At 38.8% G+C, this 23185-nt stretch overlaps 1 protein-coding gene across 1 annotated transcript in view; it reads left to right on the forward strand.

Moving 5' to 3' along the window:
• The window catches only part of LOC131961692 (cadherin-12-like), a 149020-nt gene that overhangs the window by 90886 nt on the left and 34949 nt on the right, over positions 1-23185 (forward strand). Inside the window, exons 4-6 of the mRNA XM_059326534.1 lie at positions 1248-1367; positions 3471-3638; positions 8824-9011. Coding sequence (XP_059182517.1) covers positions 1248-1367; positions 3471-3638; positions 8824-9011 — 476 coding nt within the window. The remainder of the gene's footprint in view (positions 1-1247; positions 1368-3470; positions 3639-8823; positions 9012-23185) is intronic.

Below are 23185 nucleotides of genomic sequence, written 5' to 3' on the forward strand. Positions count from 1 at the left end.
CAGGTTGACTGCAAACATCATTCATCATGCTTTTCTGTGCTTGAACTGACGATTCTGACTTATTATGCATTTTAAATATAAAACCATGATAGTTCTTTACATAGTCTTTGTAAAGAATCTGGCCATCTGCACAAGACACCAAACACCAGGCTTGGAGTTATAAAGTAGTCAGGCTGACAAGGCGTTTTTTACTGGTTACACTCTCAAAACCTTGGGTGGAATCTGTTGAAAATGTAAAGTCTAAAACCCGACAACACATATCCCTCTAATGACATCATCATTAAATAACCCTGACTCACAGTTTTTCTTAAACCAATTACGGGATTAATTGCATTAAATTCACAAATAATGGCATCATAATCATAATTCCAGTCAGTATGTCACTGATTACTTTTTATGAAGAGGCTAAATTTGAAGATACTGCACTTTTTTGATGTATTATGTTTGTTAAATTGTCATATTTTCAGAATAAAATACCCTAAAAGCAATTTCTACATGAGAATATATATGTGATCAAGACTTTGGATATTAAATCAGGTTGACTGCAAAAATCATTCATCATGCTTTTCTGTGCTGGAACGGACAATTCTGACTTATTATGCATTTTATATATAAATATATGAATCTGGCCATCTGCACGAGACACCAAACACCAGGCTTGGAGTTATAAAGTAGACAGGCTGATAAGGCTTTTTTTGTTTGTTTGTTACACTCTTAAAACTTTAAACTTTGAATTGAATCTGTTGAATTTAAAAACACTGTAAATAAGGACCGTTTGCAATGCCAGCTAGTTAAGGAGGATGAGCCAAACCTCCAGCAAGTAATTATTCTGTCCCTCTTACTGCAGGAGTTTGGAAGACTGCCACCCTAATACTATTCTTGCCATGGCTCTTTGTTTTCTTAATGGTAGCATTGTTTAATGAATAGTAGCACAAGAGCTTGTTTTTTTTACCCTTGCTGTACTTTTTTTAAAATAATGTCCACTTAGTGGAGCTACAAATGTGCAACTCAAAACATACATCAGGAAAATTGAACAAGCCAACACATTCTTCCTCCCCCTCGATGCACTTCATCAGCGACTCTGTCTGTTCGGTATTAGCTGTAGCTTTCTCAGTTGTGATTCATCATTCATTAGTGTCAGGTGAGATCGTTGAGTAAACTGATGAACTTCAAAGTGTTTGGATTGCGGTCTCATGAGGGAAACAAATGAAGTCAAAGTCAATATGTCTTCCCACTCTTTTCCCCAGGGACGTATGTGACGCAAGTGACAGCCACCGATGCAGACGACCCCACCTACGGAAACAGCGCCAGAGTGGTTTACAGCATCCTCCATGGCCAGCCGTACTTCTCCGTCGACCCTAAAACAGGTATAGTGCTTATTTTTGCCCTTTAATGTGACAAAATAGCTATAGAGTCAGTGTACAGTTCATAAACATCTCCACATCTTTACTTCAAATATGCGAGTCAACAATAAATACGTCTGTTTTATGTCCGCCTGGCAATTGCATTGAGGCAATCATGCAGTGAAATAAGGTTATCTAGGCCATTAGTCTGGAATGATATGTATGATTGAGTGTCTTCTAAACTGGTGGGAAAATACTGTAGTGTGAGCCAGTGCAAGCATATATCTTGGAAATAAAAATGGTCCCAGAATTGACCCCTGGGGCACGCCACAAATCAGTGGGCCATAAAAGGACACATGCTCGCCCATAAAGACATTGAATTATTTATTTGACAGGTGTGAAATAAAGAGTCGATTGTAACAAATACTGCATTTAAATGAAAGAATGAAAGCATATGTAACCATTTCCTCATATTTGAATATAGAATCTGTATGCATTGTTGTGTATATGTTAATTGGCTTCCTCTGCACTGGATTGTAACATTACAGTTGTCCTGATTACATCTGTTTCATATTTTGATATAAAGAATATTTAATTAAGTCAGTAGATAATCCAGATTCTGCATTCTCATCCTGTCTTTATCAGCAATGACCTTTGAAATAAAGAGTCTGAAATAATGAAAGTATATAATATTACCAAAATGCAATAAAATACAATTTCACTATCTAGGAGATTTCCTTCAGAGAGCTAGATAAAAACATGTCAAATGTGGAATTTCTTTCAAGTGCAGTAGCTTTAAATACTGTAGCTGTTAGCTTGCTGGGGTGGAGGGATGCCATCACTTTTTTGCAAGATATCAAAATGTCAGGTGAAGCCACAAACTGACAGTGTCAGCATCAGGGAATAAACTGTGATCTCCAAACCACCAATGACTTTCTGAATCTTTGCTGCGAGGATACCGAGTAGAAGTCGCTGTTGTGTACAGTCAGCCAGCAAAACTGCTGGCAGGAAGCTTAAATTGAAATCTCCGAAAGACAAATAACACAATAACATCTGATGCTGAGGCATTATTCAGTTATTCCCACATTATTTACACCTGCACTTTTGCTGGTGTGGGCGGTTGGTGTCATAGGAGGAGAATGGCAGTAAAAAGGTTGCAGAGTGGCAGCAGAGCAGCCTCTAAATCTGAAATACCTTCATACCACCAGTGTTTGCCGGCAGTGGGTTGCTGTTGGCTCACTATCTGGGGCAGTTCAAAGCATATGAAAATAGGTTCATACATATCACACAGGCAGATATGGTGGAATCTGTTGCTGATTATGCCGCTCATCCCAGAGCTTTACAGAGCGCATACTGTGACTGTATTTCAAACTGATGCTGGGGAGAAAATTCAAACTGTTAAAGTAAATGTTTGCCCTGCTGGGCCCGCGTCTATCTCCAAACGCACATCAACAACGAGAACAAACACTGGGAGGGAAAAGGTGAGCGAGGGAGGGGGGTGACAACAACAACATGCATGTCACAGAATTACCCATCACAGAGGCAGACATCCCCCTTCTCTCCAAAATAGATGACAGGAATTTCAAAAAAATAAACATAGTTTTTGATTTCGTATTCACACATGTTAGGGGGCTGCGGATCAAATGCTGGCTTCCTCACATCCTCGCCATACTAAATGGAATAAGAGGAGGGAAAAAAGTGCAGACCCACCTATCCTGCCTGCTTCCTTAGCCTGCCAACCTCCTACTGACCTAGCTATTAATCTGCAGTACAAACGGTCTCTGATCTCAGGGTCTCTGATCCTCAAGTGAATCATTATATGGCTTCACCAGAGTTCCCTATTGAATGTCAAGTGTCTCCAGTTTGCGAGATGACCTCTATTTCAGCCTTGGCCAGAGCCGCACAAGAAGCATCTTCCCTGGGAGTGAGCTTAGGTGGAAATAAATTGTGCATTTTGAAGTAAATCACGCATTTAGCGTCAAACATATTTCAGGGGATTTCATCTTTACGGCTGCTTCCCTTTTGTCTTGTTTTTTATCTCGCCATCTCTCTCGCTCACTCTTTTCTCCCCCTTGCTCTATTTCTCACTTATTATCTGTATGTCCTATTAATCTTGCTGTCCACCAGGTGTTATAAAGACTGCCTTGCCCAATATGGACAGAGAGGTGAAGGAAGAGTACCAGGTTTTAATCCAGGCCAAGGACATGGGGGGCCAGCTGGGGGGGCTGGCCGGAACCACCACCATCAACATCACCCTCAGCGATGTCAACGATAATCCACCCAGGTTCTCTAAAAGTGAGTGCAATTTATTGATAATTGGTGGAGGGAAAAAAAGCGGAACAATTGCTGTTTAACAACACCAACTTTCATTTTTGTAAAACAATAATAAAGCAGATGACCTTATGCAGGTTCACACATTTTATGATAACGAAATAAACACTGTGCAATTACAGCAGGGCAGGGGGTATTCATCATGTCTACTCCCTGTAATTGGTTTTCATTATTTGTCATTATGCGCTGTCGTAAGCAAAGGCCTGTTTATTTAGCATGATTGCATCTGCATCTACTACTCCTGGCAAATAAACTAGGATTGGTGTTATTTTGCTCATGGGGCATCCTTCTATATTTAGACCGGAGGGTTGAGCATGATGGTGCTGCACCAGGGATTGAGTCAGTTTATTTAAACACTGTATTTCATCCGGCATTTTGTATAAGCTGCTAAACCAGATTAATTCGATTGTACCGTTCACCAGGTCATGTAAAAAGCCAAGCTTGCGGGAAAAAAAACCTCATTACTGTAAATACGTTGATCTGTGAAAGCTTCTCTACTTAGACGAGGCATAAATATTAAAATGGTGTGCAAAATGTTTTCCATTCCAAAGCAGCAAGTGTATGACAGGAAAGCAAAAATACCGTCCTGTATTGATGCAGTCTCTTCATGTATTTGAGGCGACACCGAGTGGTCTCTTCTGAATGTAAATACAGGCAGTCAGACGGTCAAGCTCCTTTGGCTGTGAGGAAAAGATGATATTTCCATAATGCTGTCACAGCACACAGGTTTGGGCCAAGTATGGCGGCTCCTCTGCCCCGTCCCAAATCCTCTCTTTGTTGTCTTCTCTCTTCCGTCGATAGAAAGCTTACAGGTAACAAAAAAAAATGCAGATATTAATATTTCAGCGTCAGACAGCCTGTTCTGATGCAGAACTGAAGCCGTTCATTGCTTTCTTTGCAGCCACCAGACTCCATTGATTAAAAACAGCAATTTTACTTTGCAGAACCATAAACTGTATAAATAATGGACGTAGTGACCGTGACGTCACCCGTTGGTTTGTGGACTGCCAGTTGGAAGCATCGAGTTCAGCGTTACACTCGTCGCCATCTTTAATTAAGCATTAACTGGGATGTTCATTTTGGCTAGCAAAAAACAAAAATAAAATGTACGTTACTTACCTCAAAAAAATGAAGCACAAAGTACCAAACGCTGAACAAGAAATTTTTAATTTAAAAAAAATTAAGTGAAAATACAATGTGAAAGGGTCAAAGTTATAAGACCAAACCGGTAAACATCCTTTTTTATATCTATATAACGTTATATATAACTTTATTGACACATTGATGGATACGCATTGTTCTGCTTCTCTCCTGATGACGACTCACCTTGTTAGTGACCTGTCAATCAAAGGTAGCCACACCCCAAATCATAGGATTCTTTATTGTCTAAATGGGGCCATTATTTGAATTATTAACATCAAATTGTCCTGAAGAAGGTTTTTTTTTTACGAGCGATTGAGACCATAGTGTTGTCCTAAAAAATTTTTTGAGGTAATAAATCATGTGAGAAGTTTTCTCATTTTGTATTGAAATGAATGGACAGAAAAGCTTTTGCAGCCGCCGTCTGCTGGAATTTTTGGTAGAATGCAGTTTAAGGCACTTCCTGGTTCGCCTCCCTGCTCAGACCCGGAGGTTGCCGCCTGAGCAGAACACAGGAGTTGCTGCTCTACCACTGCCTCAATTGGTTAGTTTTTTGTGTTATTGTGTGACTCTAGCGATTTTAAGTGTAAGTTTGGAGCCACAAAAATTAGTGCTATATCTAAAATATTTTAATTACTTTACCTGCTGTCCGACAGCCCGGTATAAGTTTATCTGATCTGATAAAGCACCAGACTCTATTGAGAAAAGTAGCAATTTTACATCCCAAAAAAAAGGGAGTTTTTAGTCTACTGCTGCCTTGATCAGTTTTTTTGTCATTGTTTGACTTTAATGCCTCTGAACTAACCCTTTCAAACACCAAAGTCACACAACAACTAAAACAAATTAACCAGTTGTGGCAGTGGTTGATGGCCATATTGGATGACCTCATAAGCTGATTTATTTTACTTATAATACTGCTGAATTGATCCATCCCACCTCTGACTTTTCAAACAAACCACCCCCCCTCCCCCATTTAGTTATTATAGATTAAGTATTTGTAAACCGTCAATCCCTCGAATGAACCTCTGTGATTGCACCAGATGTGGTGTAGCCTGCAATGTTCATGATTAATAGGAGTGTATATAACTGCATGTGGCTTTGTTGAATTATCCCAGAAGCTTGTGAGCCCACTGACAGTGCCATATATAACAGCTGGCTGTTAACTTCTCTTAACCTGCAACTCACCCTGTGTTGGCACTGGCGCTCTGTCCCGTCCTTCAAAGGACATGAACCTTAAAAATACTTTTTAAAATTAATGCACGTCCTTGAAAGTACTTGATTATTTATTGAAATTATAGCACTCAAATTCACCCCGATGCCTCGGCTCCCCTCTCAAAACCCTGGGATCTGCACGCAGGAAATAGCTCAAATCCATAGTAAAATTGAGGAATAACAAATGAGAAGGGGTGCAATAACATATTCACAGTCATGCTGTGCTATAATGTTGATTTTAAAGAAATTTGAATGCAACATTTTTCCAATAACCAAAGCAAATAGTGATATTTTGGTTTTCAGTACATTTATTCTGGTCCTCCACCATCCTGTCTGCCAAACAGCTTCACTCTTCACCCCTTGAGTGCCTAGTGTCTGACGCCCCGGCTTGTTGAAGACGTTTAAGTTCAGTTTCATCCATCTCCACGAGTCCGAAGCCATTGTGTGTCAAGTAACACTATTCTCAGAAGGAGCTTCTAAAAAGACCAACACATGCCTTTTGTCTTCTGCACATCCTCCTCTCCACACTGAAGGGTTTTGTTCATCAAATAAGGGGCCAAATAAATCAAATTCCGAAAAATAAATTGTGTTTTCCTGGAAGCAGAAAAATGTGACATGAATTAGTTTAATTAAATGGAAGAATGTGTTGAGTTGAGTGTTAAATTATTGTGCACAAAACAAGCCAGTCGTGGGGTCAGGTAGGAGCACTACACTGTGATAACAAGGACTCTTGGAATTTCAATCATTCGGTCAGAATTAATAGTCCTCAATACTTGTTTTTTTTACTGGAGCCATGTGAAAAAATGAAGGTGAGATTGTTTTCTTGACATTTGAAATGATTGAGAAAGAGCAGAAACAGCTTTATTTTATTTTATTTTCCGAGAGTTTCATCCAAACCAACAAGCAAAATACTTTAAGCAACACAACAAAAAGTTTACGAAAAATCCAGCCTGTTCCCTCGTCAAAAACAGAGTATTGTTCACATGTACAGGCAGCAAAAAACAAGCTATGTCTCCGTGTTTTTACCGCTGTAAAGCGTTTGCCGCCATCTCGCTGACAAAGTAGTGATTGACAGCCAAGAAAAGTTGAAAAGGGCGGATTTCCGCATCCGGTTGGAGGTAGGGGTGGTTAATGGGTCAAACATAAGTAAACCATATTTGTGTCAGTTACGTGAATCACGTTTTTAACGTAACTTAGGTTTTTAAACGTAACTTGCGGTAGTCACGTGACCCTGGAAACTACTTCACTTCCAGCATTTACGTACATTTATTTACGCTTTCATTTATTTACATTTACGTTTAAGCTTTCTTTTATGATGCCTTAACAGAAGGTTTGGTAACACTTTACAATAACCAACTAAGTGATGTTTATAGATGGTTTATAGACCAATTATTAACCATTTACAAAGTGATATACAAAATTAATCTTTAAATGTTTTAAACCAGTTTCTTAAAGGTATATGAATCATTTCAAAATCATTAACATACTTTATATGGTGTTAAAAATGTTAAAATGAGTGCAACTAAAACTGTTAATAAACTATTTATTATAATTTAATTGATTGCTAATGGTAAAGTAACTATACACTTACATTAATATACCATCTATTTGTCATTTATAAATGATGTAGTTAGTTAAACATTAATAAATGATGTATTTAACATTCTAAATGTCTATATACGCTTTATAAATGATGATTAAACATTAATAAACTATCTGCTTACCATTTATAAATGAGGGTTATTTTAAAGTGTTACCGAAGGTTTTTGCCCTAAACCTAGGTCAGTGGTTTTACAACATAAATCCACAGAAACTGCAGCCTTTTTAACAACAATTTGTACATTTGTGCTATTTTTAGAATGTGCTGTTGTACTGCGAGTCGAAAGCCTCGATATGTACATACAGTCATGGAAAAAATTATTAAACCACCCTTGTTTTCTTCAATTTGAATGCCTCATATAACTAAAGGTACATTTGTTTAAAGAAATATAACAATAACAACTTAAGAGTTTAATTTAAGAGCTGATATGTAGCCATTTTCAATGTTTTTCTTGATTATGATTTTGGTTATTATCAAGAAAACCATGGGAAAAGGCTGCATGTGCCGTAATTTGTGCTACTGACACACGACCTCTTCTACCGTTTATGTTGGAGAGCTTGTTGGAAGAATCAAATAAAGCATTCAGAGTGAGAGGTGTAAATACCCCACACATTCCAAGTTCTCCGAATATTTTTTATATCATTGCAGTGCTGCTGAATTTCCCATGGCACCTCCATGTTGCCGCCAGGTGTTTGCACTAGATTTGTAATGCAACATTAAAGTTTTCATCTCTCTGGCACAAACTGATGCTATTGTTCCAACAGCGAGCCATCTCACAGAGTGAAAGGAAACACAAAAAAAAAAGATTAATTCCACCTATTGTCAAACGTAAGTGATAATCAATTAATCCACAGTTTGTTTGCTTGTAGATTTCCTGAAGCGAGTTCTACTGTTGGGAGTATCACGGCCCCAAGGCTCTTGTGTGTGTGGATTGTACAGGTTGAGCCAACCAATTACAAGGAGCTGAGCAGCCTTGATGTCCAAGCACGTCAAAATTGAATAATGTCATGCCCATAGCTACAGGGCTGACTTCAGACAGAGCATATCTGCGGTTTGCCTGTGGGTGGATAAGACACCCTCAGGTTTTATGTGAGAGAGACTACATAAAAGACGGAGGATGTGAAAGGCTCTGTACTTTCCATCCGATGTCAAGTGATGATAATAAATGAGTCGGGTCTGATGTTTGTTTGTTGACAGGTTTCTTTCACCTACGTGTTCCCGAGTCTTCTGCCGTGGGGTCTGCTGTCGGCAGAATCAAAGCCCACGACTTGGACATTGGCAGGAACGCAGAAGTGGAATACACCATCGTGCCAGGGGACGGAGGCGCCATGTTTGACATCACCACTAATGAACACAACCAAGAGGGGATCATCATTCTCAAAAGGGTATGGAGTCTCACAAACAAAGATACAGTCATGGAAAAAAAAATTGTTAATTGTTGTTTTCTTCAATTAATTGTTCATTTTAATGCCTGGTACAACTAAAGGTACATTTGTTTGGACAAATATAATGATAACAACAAAAATAGCTCATAAGAGTTTAATTTAAGAAGATATCTAGCCATTTTCCATGGTTTTCTTGATAATGATTTTGGATATTATCAAGAAAACCATGGAAAATGGCTAGATATCAGCTCTTAAATTAAACTCTCATGAGCTATTTTTGTTGTTATCATTATTTTTGTCCAAACAAATGTACCTTCAGTTGTACCAGGCATTAAAATGAACAATTAATTGACACACAAGCCTGTCAGAAACATGACATGACAAGTATCATGAGCATTAATGTTACTTCAAAGTGTCATTAATGTTCATGACACATCCCATGTCATGTTTATGACACGCTCATGTCACTCTTATGTAGACACCTTCAAAATAAAGTGTTACCATATCTTGCTTAAGTCACAAAGGCATGTTCAAAAAAATGCCTCAGTCACATTTTATTTTGACTTAGGCATAATAAATCTGCTTCAGTCACACACTTGACATAGGCCATTATCTTAAAGGGGTAAAATTACATGATCTGATCAACTGAGGCAAAATAAACAATTTAGACAAAAAATGACTAGTCACACTGTTAAAATAATCGCCTAACGGAGACGGATGGGACTGGTCTTGATGTTGACTTGGTTGGTTTAGATGGTCTTGACTACAACACTGCCTTTTAGTATTAATATCGTAAGTGCATCAGCCGTCTGCTGTTTGTTGCAACTCAAGTCATGTTTGTGATTTTTTTCCACATTCAGGATCAGGAATGTCCTCAGAGCTGTAGGAAGTTGTTTGAAGTTGCAACTTGACTCCAAAAATCGGCTATAAATTTTGTAAAGCACTTTAAAAAAAAAAAGTGAACCTACATTTATCAGACCAGTACTATTGATTGATTAAAAGTAACATGTGCTGTAATATAAAACAATTGAGGATGTAATGCATCGTGATGCATCGGGGAATCGAATCGTATTAAATCGTGGTGTTGATAATCGTAATCAAATCGAATCTTGAGACGAGTGTAGATGCACAGCCCTAATTAACATTAAGCCAGTAATCAATGTCATTAATGTCATGAACAAATACATGCAAGTGAGGAAAAAACATCGTGAAACGTAGTCGACAACACATCGATTATTCAGCATGATGTGAATTTTCCACAGCATTAATTCCGAGAGTGCAAGTAAGGCCAGAGTCACCACTTTGCTGCTCTGAGTTTCTATTTATAACATGAATACCTGTCTCATCCACTATTAATTCTACTCGTTCCACTTTTCCATTTTCCCCCCAATTGATATTAAGCTGCTGTCTATGAAACACATCACTTCCTCTGAAATCTGTTGACTGGCATCGATGGTGTCTTACCATAATCGGAAAGAAGTAAAAAGTGGAAAGACTGGAGTCTCTTGGTAATGAAAATGGTATTTGTGTTTGAGGACATAAAGTGAGAGCAGCAGAGTGGAGAGAATGACACGGCTCTTCTGTCTGATGGAATTAGTGCCGTGTAATGAACATAGTACTGAATGTATCAAGACAGCAGGTACATATGGAGGAAGATTTGAATTTTGATTTAATTGGGAAGCTGGTGAAATTAGGAATAAAAGCCTGTGTCTTACATGTTCCAAATAATGGTCCAGGCCATTATTTGAGAATGTGTTTCCCTCCCTAACTTTTATTCTGGAAATAAGATAAGATATGACTTTATTCATCCCACAGTGGGGAAATGTAGTCGTCACAGCAGCTCAAGATACAGACACATAGATATAGAAGACAGAATAAAGAATATAAGAAATAAGACATATACATACATTCTATACACATTCTATACATTTCTGCTATTTGGAATGTATTATTAATAGAGGTGCATCTCAATAAATTAGGATATCATAGAAAAGTTTATTTATGTTAGTAATTAAAGCGGAAATTACATTATATAGATCCATTACACACAGAATGAAACGTTTCATGTCTTAATTTATTTAATTTCTTCTAATTATAAAGATTATGGCTTACATTTAATGAAGACCTAAAATTCAGTATCTGAAAACATTTTAATATTACAAAATACCAATTTTAAAAAGTAAAAGTATGAAAAGTACGTCCATCTATATGCACTCAATACTTGGTTGGGTCTATTTGACTTGAACTACATCAAATGGACTTTTCCATCAAATTCTAATGTATTGAGATGCACATGTATATATATTTTTTGTGTTTTTACATGCATTTTTACAGATCTTGCACATTGGAGAAAATATATTTTAGCATGTTAAATAGGTTAAATAGGTTGTTGCATGTAGTATTATAAACATCAATGAATACATATATTTGAATATATGCAGAGATATACACAGTATAGTATAAACACAATTTAGTATAACTAAATAAATAGTATGTATGCCATTGGCAGTGTTTAAGCAATGTGAATACGTTTTAAGTAGAGGATGCTCTTCATTGCATAAACATAAAACACATAACTGATATTATCTGAAATATACATGCAAAACGGTGCCGTATGGGGTCAACGCAGCATCATAAATCACATCACATCTTGACAGCACCATATCGCGTTATATAAGCGGAACAATCCGACAATATTAATGACATAGTTTTCAAAAAGTACTAAAGCAAGGTATAGCAGAGTTGTCACTCAGGACAAAGTGCTGCTATTAGCTGAATAATGCATTTGAACTTGAGTATTTCTTTCATGCTGCAAAACTGTCGAAATACTGTCCGACCCTTCTGTACACGCCACAGAGAGCAGGCAGAGGTGGGATGTTACACCACAGGAAGAAAGAAAAAAAAGGCGGCTTGCAACTTGGAGGCAAGGTGCTGTGTTAGATGGTGAGGGTGTTGCAGCACCCGTAGCACCCCGGCTTCCATGTGTGCTATATTCTCCACTAAAAGCACAGTGTTACTATTCCAGAGGTGCTGCTTGTGCTTGCTGAAAGTCCTTTGTTACTGAAATAAATACTTGTAAATGTAAAAAAAAAACCACTGAGGAGACAACTGTTATCATGGGAAAAACAATGGGGGAAGCAACTTTTTTCAAGTATATATTGAGATAGCAAGCATGCAGGTAGCACCTCAGTGTGTTACATAATGCTGTGCCAGCAGGACACTTGCCAGAAGCGAGGGCTGAACCTGTGATCTTTCACTTGTGTGATGTTGCTCCCTAACTGTTTGTCTCCCTGCTGCCCCTGCCTTAAAGCACAGCTCAGAGCGATGGCATAGCTCTCTCTCTCTCTCTCTTTTTCAGAGCGCCTGTGCTATATAAAGCATTCACTCAGCATGTCAGGGCTCATTTACTATGCCATATGTTCTTGTTGCTAAATGGATTAATACATCCAGTGCATCGTGACCCACAGCGAGAGGTCCTGGCCTTTGGTTGCACTTTCTTTGAACTGCAGAGCAAAAAATATCTCATTTAATACCAACTTTTTTTTTTTTCCCGCCACACGTAGCATCTGTGGGGCCGTGATATCACTTCACAAAATGGCAAGTGGCACAAAAGCACCAGTGATATTAGAGAAATTTATTACTCCGAGGACAAACCCTTTGAGATCTATCATCTCATTTTCAAGGGGGGCCCACAACTGCCAGAGGTGAAAGAAAAAGGACATTACAGCCACAGACTTAAATTAGAGGCAGAAATAGAGTGATCCAGCCAGTGCAACGTGTCCTAATGTAGCGAACAGCTGAGCTATATTAAGACACATAATGCAATCAATTATTAATTGTATTCTATATATTAAAAAAAGAATACGATTCAGTTCATTCATAAGCATGACCTTATGTCCACAGGACCTTAAAAAGGGAATTAACAATTTATGGATATCTCATTTCATTTCAAATATACCACAGTGCCGCTTTCTCCATATGGTAACACTTTATTTTGAAGGTGTCTACATGAGAGTCACACAAGCCAGAAGTCAGAAACATGACATGACAAGTATCATGAGAATTCATGTTACTTCAAGGTGTAATTAATGTTTATGACACATCCCATGTCATGTTTATGACACACTCATATCAGTCTAATGTAGACACCTTCAAAATAAAGTGTAACCATATCTTGCTTAAGTCATACAGGCATGTTCAAAAAATTGCCTTAGTCTCATTTTATTTTGACTTTGGCAACTTGACTCCAAAAATTGGCTATAGATTTAGTGAAACACTCTAGATTTGGAAAAAAAGTGAACCCACATTTGAGGACAAACCCTTTGAGATCTATCATCTCATTTTCAAGGGGGGCCCACAACTGCCAGAGGTGAAAGAAAAAGGACATTACAGCCACAGACTTAAATTAGAGGCAGAAATAGAGTGATCCAGCCAGTGCAACGTGTCCTAATGTAGCGAATTGCTGAGCTATATTAAGACACATAATGCAATCAATTATTAATTGTATTCTATATATTAAAACAAGAATAAGATTCAGTTCATTCATAAGCATGACCTTATGTCCACAGGACCTTAAAAAGGGAATTAACAATTCATGGATATCTCATTTCATTTCAAATATACCACAGCGCCGCTTTCTCCAAACAATTCCATTAATACCCATAGCCATTTTATACTTGGATAATAGGAGAAATGAGTAAGAGCTTCACAACCGCAGCCTGTCAGACAATTCTGTCATCAAGCTTAACGTCAGCTTTCATAATGTGTTTATGTTGCTTTGGCTTGTGAAGTAAAAATTCTCCCCATTTCCCTCATTCATGTAAATTCTCAGCTCTCTTTAGGGTAGTTAAAGTGATCCATAATGGCAAAACACAATAAATAGGAATATTATTATGCTCCTGCTCACAGACTGTAGAGTGCAAGAGCAAGATATTATTTTTTCTTTGGACACTGGAAGCTTTCAGCTCCAAGTCTGATAATGTGCATTTATGAGTGCTGCCTGAGCAAAATGAAAGAGTCTCATTAAGGTTTCAGGAGAATACTTTTCAAAGGCACACCTACTTTTTTAAAAATTGTCATGAGCATCAATGCGACATAAAGGACATTAGAAAGATCATTTGCATTAATGGAATCATCATTAGACCCACGTTTGGCCATATTAATCACAGTGTAAGTGGTCCACACAGAGGAATCTGGGCCTCACACATGTTGGTTTGCTTGCCTCTCTAATCTGTCTGGTACACAACAGCATCAAGTCTGCAGGCTCGCCAGGTTGGTAAACAAGACTGTGAAATGTGCAGTTTTCAATAGTTTACAAACTGTTACTTATCTCTGCCATTTGGAGCCAATACTGAATAAAAGAGCCGCTCACGCTTGCATGCTTCTGCCAGCCTGCTATTGAAATACATCAAGTCAGTATCACTTGAACAGCTGGCGAATGTTTGGCTCAGTGTCTCTGAATATGCCACGTAATGGTTAAGAAGCATAATAATATGAATGTGTTGAAGTTCTCGCCCACGCACCAAACTGCACAGCTGCACACATAAGTAATCCCTCATGTACTCTCACACACGTGCATGCACAGATACAAGCTGTATATTGTTGCATGTGCAGTCTTCACACTCTGTAGTGCATTTTCCCTTTGGCAGGATGTAGTCGACCCCCGTGGTGAGTTTAAATGCCATTTGTTGTCAGTGCTATTGAGGTTCAATAGAAGGGAAAAAACTGCAGAGCGATGCTAAGTTTGCATAATGCAACAGCCACAAAAAACGTCTGAGCGATATGGAAAAGATGAAAAATATTAATGTCAGAAAGGGGAGATTTTTGTGAGCAATGCTATGATGCGTGGATGAGATGGGTTTCTTTTGTGGAACGCGTTATTCTCCCAAAATGCTGTTTGAATTTTGGATACAGAGTGGGTACTTGAGATGCGTTTCAATATTTCCAAAGCATATAATGTGCTTTCAATGGAAACATACGCCACTTTGTAAGAACAACCATTATTATTTTCCAAAAAAAATGATATACATTTGTTTAATCATGTGGCACTGGTGCTTTGTATTGCTGCAAGTTGTGTTGAATGTAATAGTAGCAATTCCATTTTCCACCAAATCCCAAACTTGTTAGAAAAACAGCACTTCAAACGTTACATGCAAATTCACCCAGAAAGTTATCATTAAACGCGTGTCTTTCATGCAAATCCCTCAACAAAAATACCTTTAAGGAGCCGTAAAATATCTGCTTTTGTCACTTGTTGTATCATTTCGGTTACGCAGCACATATTTCATATGATTGCAAAAGTAGCCAGCTAATTCTATCTGTTTCTGTGCCTTTCAGGGTATTTCTGATGTAAGTGTCTCAAATGATTTTCTTTTTTTTTTTAACAGGGGAATGCAAATCTGCGTTTGTTTTCAGATCTTTCAGGCTGAGGTATTCGTTAACTGGTACATTTTTAGTACATGCCCCAGCACACAAAGGTGTGTGATCCTTTGATCCCAAAAATATGCAGCTGAGTGAGTAATTGATTCCCTGCTCAGTGTAAGAGCTGCCTGGGGATGCTGCCTGCATGTGTATGAATGTATGTGAACTTGTGGGTGTAAATCACGTATGTGTGCACTGCTTGAACTTATTGTCCTACAGCTGCGGCTATAGATCATTGTACAGTCATCCTTTCATTGGCAGTAATGGAATAACAGAATGAGGCAGAATGCAATTATGATGTAAATGAAGACAGTTATTATGTTTACATCATGTATACCCTGAATAAATGGCGAGGATGCATCTTTCCCGTGATTGTTTTACTTGCAGTTGTTTGATATGCTGCCATATAACAACGAGGCAGTGTGAGTTATTCCCTGCAGTGGTAAGCTGCTGCACAAAGGCATTGTTGCCGGGGGACATTGTGAGCCCCTTTAACTGACCAAGCCCCCCACCAGGTAATTTACTAAACAACATGAGCCTCTACCCATTTGGAATGGTGATATTAGCAGGACAGAGAGAGAAAGAGAGGAGAAAAAAGGATGAGATGTGCCTTGGAAGGTGTGGGGAGTAGGTAGCTGGAGATGAAGCCTTTATGAGTTGTTCACTGTGTTCCCAGAATACTGACCCGCCCACAGACTTGTCTTATTTCAGATTGGTAGAATATCCCCAGAGACAGGTGTGCAAATGTGTGCAGACAATCCCTCTCTCTGCCCCACTCCCTCTCCCTGTCTTTTCCTTTCTCCTTCTCCTTTTGACTCCCCACCGTTGCACCGGCGTCGGAAAAAACACAGCAGGACAAGAGACGAAAGCCACATTGTACGCACAGAGCAGAGTTTGGCAGACCCCAAATTAGAGACTCGGGAAGGTTGGTTATGATAAGAGGATCAGGCTGAGTAATGGGTTCAAAGGATGATCATCTGCTTCCCAGTCTGACGATACAGGGGGGAGAGGAAAAAAGAGGCACAGAGGCACGGAGGGGGTTTGCACATCCCATCTGCAAAACATAGGATTATAGGAGACAATAAGTAAATCCACCAATGAATTCCCTGGGATACGTGTAGACAAATGTGTGCAGACAGATGTGTGCACACAGAGCGACATGCTATACATAAAAAAAAGCATGTGGAAGGACACGGCCACATGCAAAAGCTGCTCTACGTGCAGTTTATGCAGAGCAATGGCACACCCACATGTTAGGAGCGGCAGCACGATAACCTTGGGTTGTGTTCGTAAAATAATTCTTAGTCAGATTAAATGTCGTTTGTCCATTTGCATGTTTATTTACCTCCTCCTGGGAGAAGAAAAGATAGCAGATATGCGTAATTGAAATGTGCTGTTCCAGGCCTAGAGGAACGGCATTGTTTAATGACAGCATGTGTGGCATAATATTAACAGGCTCGCATTGAGGGAATCCATTTTAATACAGGACTATCTCCACACTGTACAGACTGAATGCCCGCAGCTGCCTCGGCACATTGAATAAAGAGCATCTGCTACAGACCTCTGGCACTGTTTCCAAATCCATCGCCCCAGAGTGTCAGAGGGCTTCAAAAAACATTGTAGAGAAGTGCAGGTGACTTGTGTTGTGCTTGCATGTACCCTCAACCACTGAATTAATCTAGCATTACATTTGGTAACACTTTACAATAACCATCATTTATAAATGGTAAACAGATTGTTTATTAACGTTTAATCATCATTTATAAACCGTATATGAGCCATTTAGAATGTTAAATACATAATTTATCAGTAAGACTGGTTAGTTCTCCCCCTCTACCACCTATTTTTTTAATTTATTTTTTATTCTTTTTATTTTTTTTATCTTTTTTGTTACATAATCCGCACAGTGCACTAAATCCTGCTGGTCCCCTGGATGCCTATCTCTATATGTGTTTGTGTATATATGAACGTTTGAATGTGTATATTTGATTTGATTTGTTTAATGTATTTAATTGGGAGTGGATATTTGTTCTCGTTTTGTTTTTGTTTGTCTTATTTGCTTGTAATCCTGATTTGGACATAATGTACAATTGTCGCCTACGGCTGGTTACAGAATGGTGTTCGTACTGAAATGTTGTCCCTGAAAAACGAATAAAAAATAAGTAAAAAAAAAAAAATACATAATTTATTAATGTTCAACTAACTAAATCATTTATAAATGGCAAATAGATGGTATATTAATGTAAGATTATAGTTACTTTAGCATTAAAAACAATAACATTATAATTAATAGTTCATCAATAGTTTTAGCTGCACTCATTATAACAATTTTAACACCATATTAAGTGTGTTAATGATTTTTGAAATTATTCATATACCTTTAAGAAATTGGTTGAAAACATTTAAAGATTAAATATGTATAGCACTTTGTAAATGGTTAATAACTGGTTTATAAACCATCTATAAACATCACTTAGATGGTTAATGTAAAGTGTTACCTTACATTCTAAAACATCCGGTAGAAATGCACAGAAAGGAAGTAGAAAATGAATATTGTTTGTGTTTTTTTGCCACTCAGTCCTTCTCCTGCCCACACTGCATGTCCTTGAGCAAGACACTGAACTCAATTGTTCCCCGTGGCCAGGCCTGGGGAACGAGAGCCATATTCTAAAGCACTTGGCCATCTAAGGTTGACAAATGCTTTATGAATGCTACTTCTTTACCAGGGTTTGGGTCTATTTTTTGGTAACAATCACAGGATGCGTTTTGTCACATGTAATAAATGCAGAAATAAAAATCAGTCAGTATAATATTTGTCAGTGATGGTGGAAAATGAGTTTTACAATTTCTGTTTACCGCTCGCTATAAAGGAAATATATTGTGTGTTGCACAGGGGATGGAGAATGAGAGATTTCTGACACAGACAGACAGCGTTTAAATGTTTCAGCACCATGGACAGAGACAGAAAGAGACAGTTTGAAGGTTTCTGGACAATGAAGAGAGACAGATTATTGTAAATTTAATAAAAACTATATGTCGCATCACTGACTCTATTCCGAGCTCCATTCCATTCCAGACCAGCTTGATTTTATTAGATATTATACAAGTGTGGAATTGGTTTGCGACTGCAAACTGATTTCTGTCAAGATCTTGTTCTGATTAGGTAACGTTTGAGGAAAAGTGGTCATTGCATAAAGTGACATTTTTGCCCCCACTTCCAAAGAACAGCACTTTCAAGTGATTAATGTTTTATTGTTGCATGACATTTAAGCAAAGAGCTTGTCAATAGCGTGCACAACTGATAAACATTTGCATACAAGCCAAGTGCCACTAATTGCCTAGATTGCTCAATCGTGGCCCTATTTAGACTTCCCTAAAGTCCCAGCCATTGGCAGTATTGAAGCAAGAAGCCCTTTTCATCCCTCCTGCCATCAATTAAGGACTTAATTTCACTAAAGTCAGACAGTGACTGCAGTCTAATTTCTCTATCAGAAATGTCATTACTGGGCTGTTTGAACAGTAAATCATTTCAGAGAATGGAAGCTGTAACTGCCTTTCAGTCTTGATGAGATACTAGCAGGCAGTAAAAAAAAGTAATGGTCAAATGACAAAAGTAATGAACGAACTGCTAAGTTGTCTGAAGGCCAGAAAACCGTGAGGATTGTTGGTTGAATACTAAAGAACACAAAGGGCTTTTGGTCTATTGTTTACAGCTTATAAAAGGACACATCCATACATTACACAATGACAAAATGTCTTGAACGCGTTCGAGACGTATAGAATGTAATCTTTAAATTGCTGCAGGGTAGTTTCAATATATTATAGCTTAAAATTGATAGCATTAAGAGCTCATCTGGTGGCATGATACCGGCTGAAGCCAGCTCACAGACAGGAGTTGAAACTAATCTATTGATTATGGTGCTGGATGTTCCAGTGGGAGGTGAAATGAGTTATTTTAGGCCCCGGTGTGAAAGGAGTCAAAAGAAGGAGAAGGAAACAATACCTGAACACAACAGGAGATCTAGGTGCCCAACGCGGCTGAATAACACCTCGCCGAGCAACCAAGCAGGGAGCAATGTGTATGTGCATGTCTTTGTCCCTGTATGTGTGCTTATGCATGTGCTGCATGCGAGTGAATGACTTCACGGAGAGAAAAAGAGGAGAGAGAGTGACAAAGAGGCGGCTTAGGTGGTGCTTGGAGTCGATGAAGTGCCTTCTCTCTGGTGGCCTGGGGAGGCGTGGGTGTAATAGATTAAACTAGTGTCTCGGGGCTCATCCCATGGCTAACCCTGTCCTATTAAGAGTGGCAGTGCAAGTCTTTCACAGTCACTCCACTCCACTGCAGTGTGGACAGGGCTGCTGGCAAGGCTCTCAGATGGCACTCCACTGTTGTGAGTACTGGGGGGATGGAGATGCTCTGAGGCAGCCAAGGACACAAACCGATGTGACTGATGGCAGCACAATAAAGTGAGTATCTGCTCTCCACAGTGTTAGGACCCCCCGGTATTCAGAGGGACATCAAATCACTCTTTGGGGCATGTAAGCTTTTCTCTGCTCATGATAAGCTCATTGTGCTCCGTGGTCAGTTGACTGCTCATGGCACAATGGTGGCTCGGGGTCTTTAGCATTCTTCTGCATGGCTGAATCTTGCTGAACTGTCAGTCATTGGCTGCAGTGACCTTATGAAGAAGTCACTCATTCACAACAGAGACGTCAGGCCAATCCACTGAGTCATAATTGCTTATCTCTGACTCTTCAGTGCAAAGTTACACTTTGAAGCAGCTTTGCATCCCAGAAATAATGTGTTTAGCTTATTGGGCATTGATGGAACTATTAGCGCTCGCTGCTACCCAGCAGGCAAATCTTTAGATTTCACTTGATGGGTGCTGTCGTGTGGAATCAGGAGGTTTTGGCCTCGCTAGAATTACACATCCAGTCATGGCCCTAATGTTGCTATTTGGAGAAATGTGTTGGCTCACACATCTGCAATTAGAAATGTGTGATATTTTAGGCATGTTTGGCTTAGCTTTGATTTCCTCTCAGAGGATAAATCATGTGAGGGGGTGTTAATGATTCATAAGTGCTATTGTAAATATATAATACTGTGGTAAATGGATTTAAGACTGCTCCGCGTATCACAGATTAAACAACATTTGCGGTATTTTTCACCCTATTTAATCTCCAGCCTCTTCAGGTAATACCTGTGTTCTGCATAAACAAATGGAATCAGCCTGCTAATGACTTGTTGTGCTGTGCGATAATGATTCCTCAAGGGTAGATTCACCCATGGGTGTTGGCAGGAGACCGTCCCACATATTATTGGTTGTGCAAAGCTGAGGTTTAAGAAGAGTATTGAACCCTGCTATTGTAATACTGAACCGAACGCACAAAGAAACTGAGAACCTATTCAATATGCATATCATCCTGCTTCTCACATCCCCAAAATAACCAGCAAGCTGAAAAAAAAACAGCTGCAACTAACACTTTATACTGCACAGGGAGCAAACTGTGGGGGAGGGACCAGAGGCAGACCCAAGTATCAAGTGAGAAACAGATTTCAGTTTATGGATTTCCTCTTATCACATCTCAGTCTGGATCTCCAGCGAGCACATCCATTGTTTAGTATTCACACGTGTGAATGTGACGATGTCAGGACTTTTTTATTGTGTTTGAAGCATAATACTGTACCTGAGAGACTGTGATGCCTTGATTAGTCCCCTGTTCTAAATTAACAAATTCCCTTGGAACATAACAGGTTCAATTGGCAAGAAAAAAAAAAGTTCCTTCATTCAGTATCACTGCCAGTGCAATGAAGGTGCACATTTACATATCAAAGGGCGCAGCACCATGTCTAGAATTTCAAGTGTGTTCTGTTGTGATGTTGAAGAGCAGCAGCACTGACATGAGAGGAACTCGGTCTGTCCTCCTTACAAATTCCTCCGTTGATACACTTCCTTGTTGTGTCCGCAGTAACCCATAAAAGGTGCATAATAACTCCAGCTATAATGAGACACTTCAAACGTGTAATTGAACATGCATAGGTGTACGCAACTTGTTTAAGGATAATATATGTGTGGATATGAGTAATACTTAGTCATACAGAGCTGGTTCTGAGCGCATAAGTAGGTCATCTTCGAGGAAGGGGGGGAAAAACGCAAAATGATACATGCAGTCAGAGAATGATTGGCCGTTTTTCCTTCTTGGGAAATTTCCCCTATGGCCTCAGATCTGATTTGATTCTCCCCAAGTCAAGCGTTGACACATTAGCACGTCTTCTCATTAACTCAGAGTTTCTCATTACCCCCTCCTGGCCCCATTTTATTTCTATTTAACAACAGATATCCCAGTCTTACTTGGACCATTGCGAGGCTCAGACACATTAAAGAAAGGCAGTGAAAGCTCTCCACATTACTGTTTTACACTCAAAAAATTCAGAATATGTAAATTAATCTGTGAGATTTCCATGACAGTTAATCATATGCCTGTCCATGCATTGTTCCATGGGTGTCAGCATGGCTTCTCTCTCTTCCATCTGCTGAGGAAATGAGCTGCAATTTATTCCTCTGTATCATCTCTTTTCTTTGCTGTTGCTTAATCAGTACCTTACCAGCAAAAATACTACTAGAATTGATAAATATGTCGGATTTACTATCTAGAATATTATGAGTGAAATTGATTATTGTACAAAATCATCTGACATATATGTGTGATGTCATTCACTGCAGAAGAGACTTTTCAGGTCATGTAACACGCCCTCTGGTGGCTATCATCGAGGCACTTAATTCTTTTGCAAATAGGGAAAAACAGTTTTTTGATAGGTCTACTTTAAGTTTATTAGCTAAAGGTAATGAAGGCATCTGGTCAACTAAGAATAACTCTCACAAATAAAACTGTATCTGATTTGCATTTGCGGTGACAGCATCTCATAAAAGTTATAAGTGACTTGCTGGTGCATGTGGTCATTATCATTTACAATGGTAAATTCTGCCCTACAAAAGCAGAGAGCAGTGACTGCAAAAGCAGTGCAGTTGTTAAGATAAAGGGGTTTAAAGTTGTCAGGCCGCCAGGCAAACTGCCTGGTTAGATACTAATAGATTGCACATCCAATTGTTGGTATTGTATCGAGACTCATTTGAGAACTACTACCCTCATTTGTCTTTCAGCTGAGACTGGAAAAAGTAGAGAACTCACATTGTGATCACCGTGAGACTGAACTGTGTTTGTTTCTAAGTACTGATACTGCATAAAATGAGAAAATGCACAAAATCTCTCCATGATCTTGACTCGTTTCATCCAGGAGATGTAAATGTCTTTTGTGCCTATCTTGAATTTTTCTTTTCGATGGGAACCACCCAAAATATATATCTTAATCTTAATTAATGGTGGCTATATTTAAGATTATTGGTTTCATTTTTGCCTACTTGTCCATTGCAATTAGTCTGTTTGAAAAAATTAATCCGGGATTCTTTATTCTGCTAGCAAGCTCTTTTACTAGCCCTTTAAGCTAGTTATTGTTAGCATGAGTTTAGCTATTTTTTTCTCAATTATTAGATTTACCTTCTGTCTTATTAGGTTATGCTGAATAGGAAACCGGTTAATTACCAGTATTTTGGTTCACCAAAATGTATATTTTCTAGTCTTAAAAAACAGCAAGTGAAAAATTAGTTGTGAATTTAGTTTTAGTGAGCTAAAGCTAGCCGTAGCTAATGCACCAGCTAGCTTCTGGTTGCTAGCTCTCTAGATTTAGCTGTAGT

The sequence above is a fragment of the Centropristis striata genome, chromosome 23 (genome assembly GCF_030273125.1).
Source record: "Centropristis striata isolate RG_2023a ecotype Rhode Island chromosome 23, C.striata_1.0, whole genome shotgun sequence".
Taxonomy (NCBI): Eukaryota; Metazoa; Chordata; class Actinopteri; order Perciformes; family Serranidae; genus Centropristis; species Centropristis striata.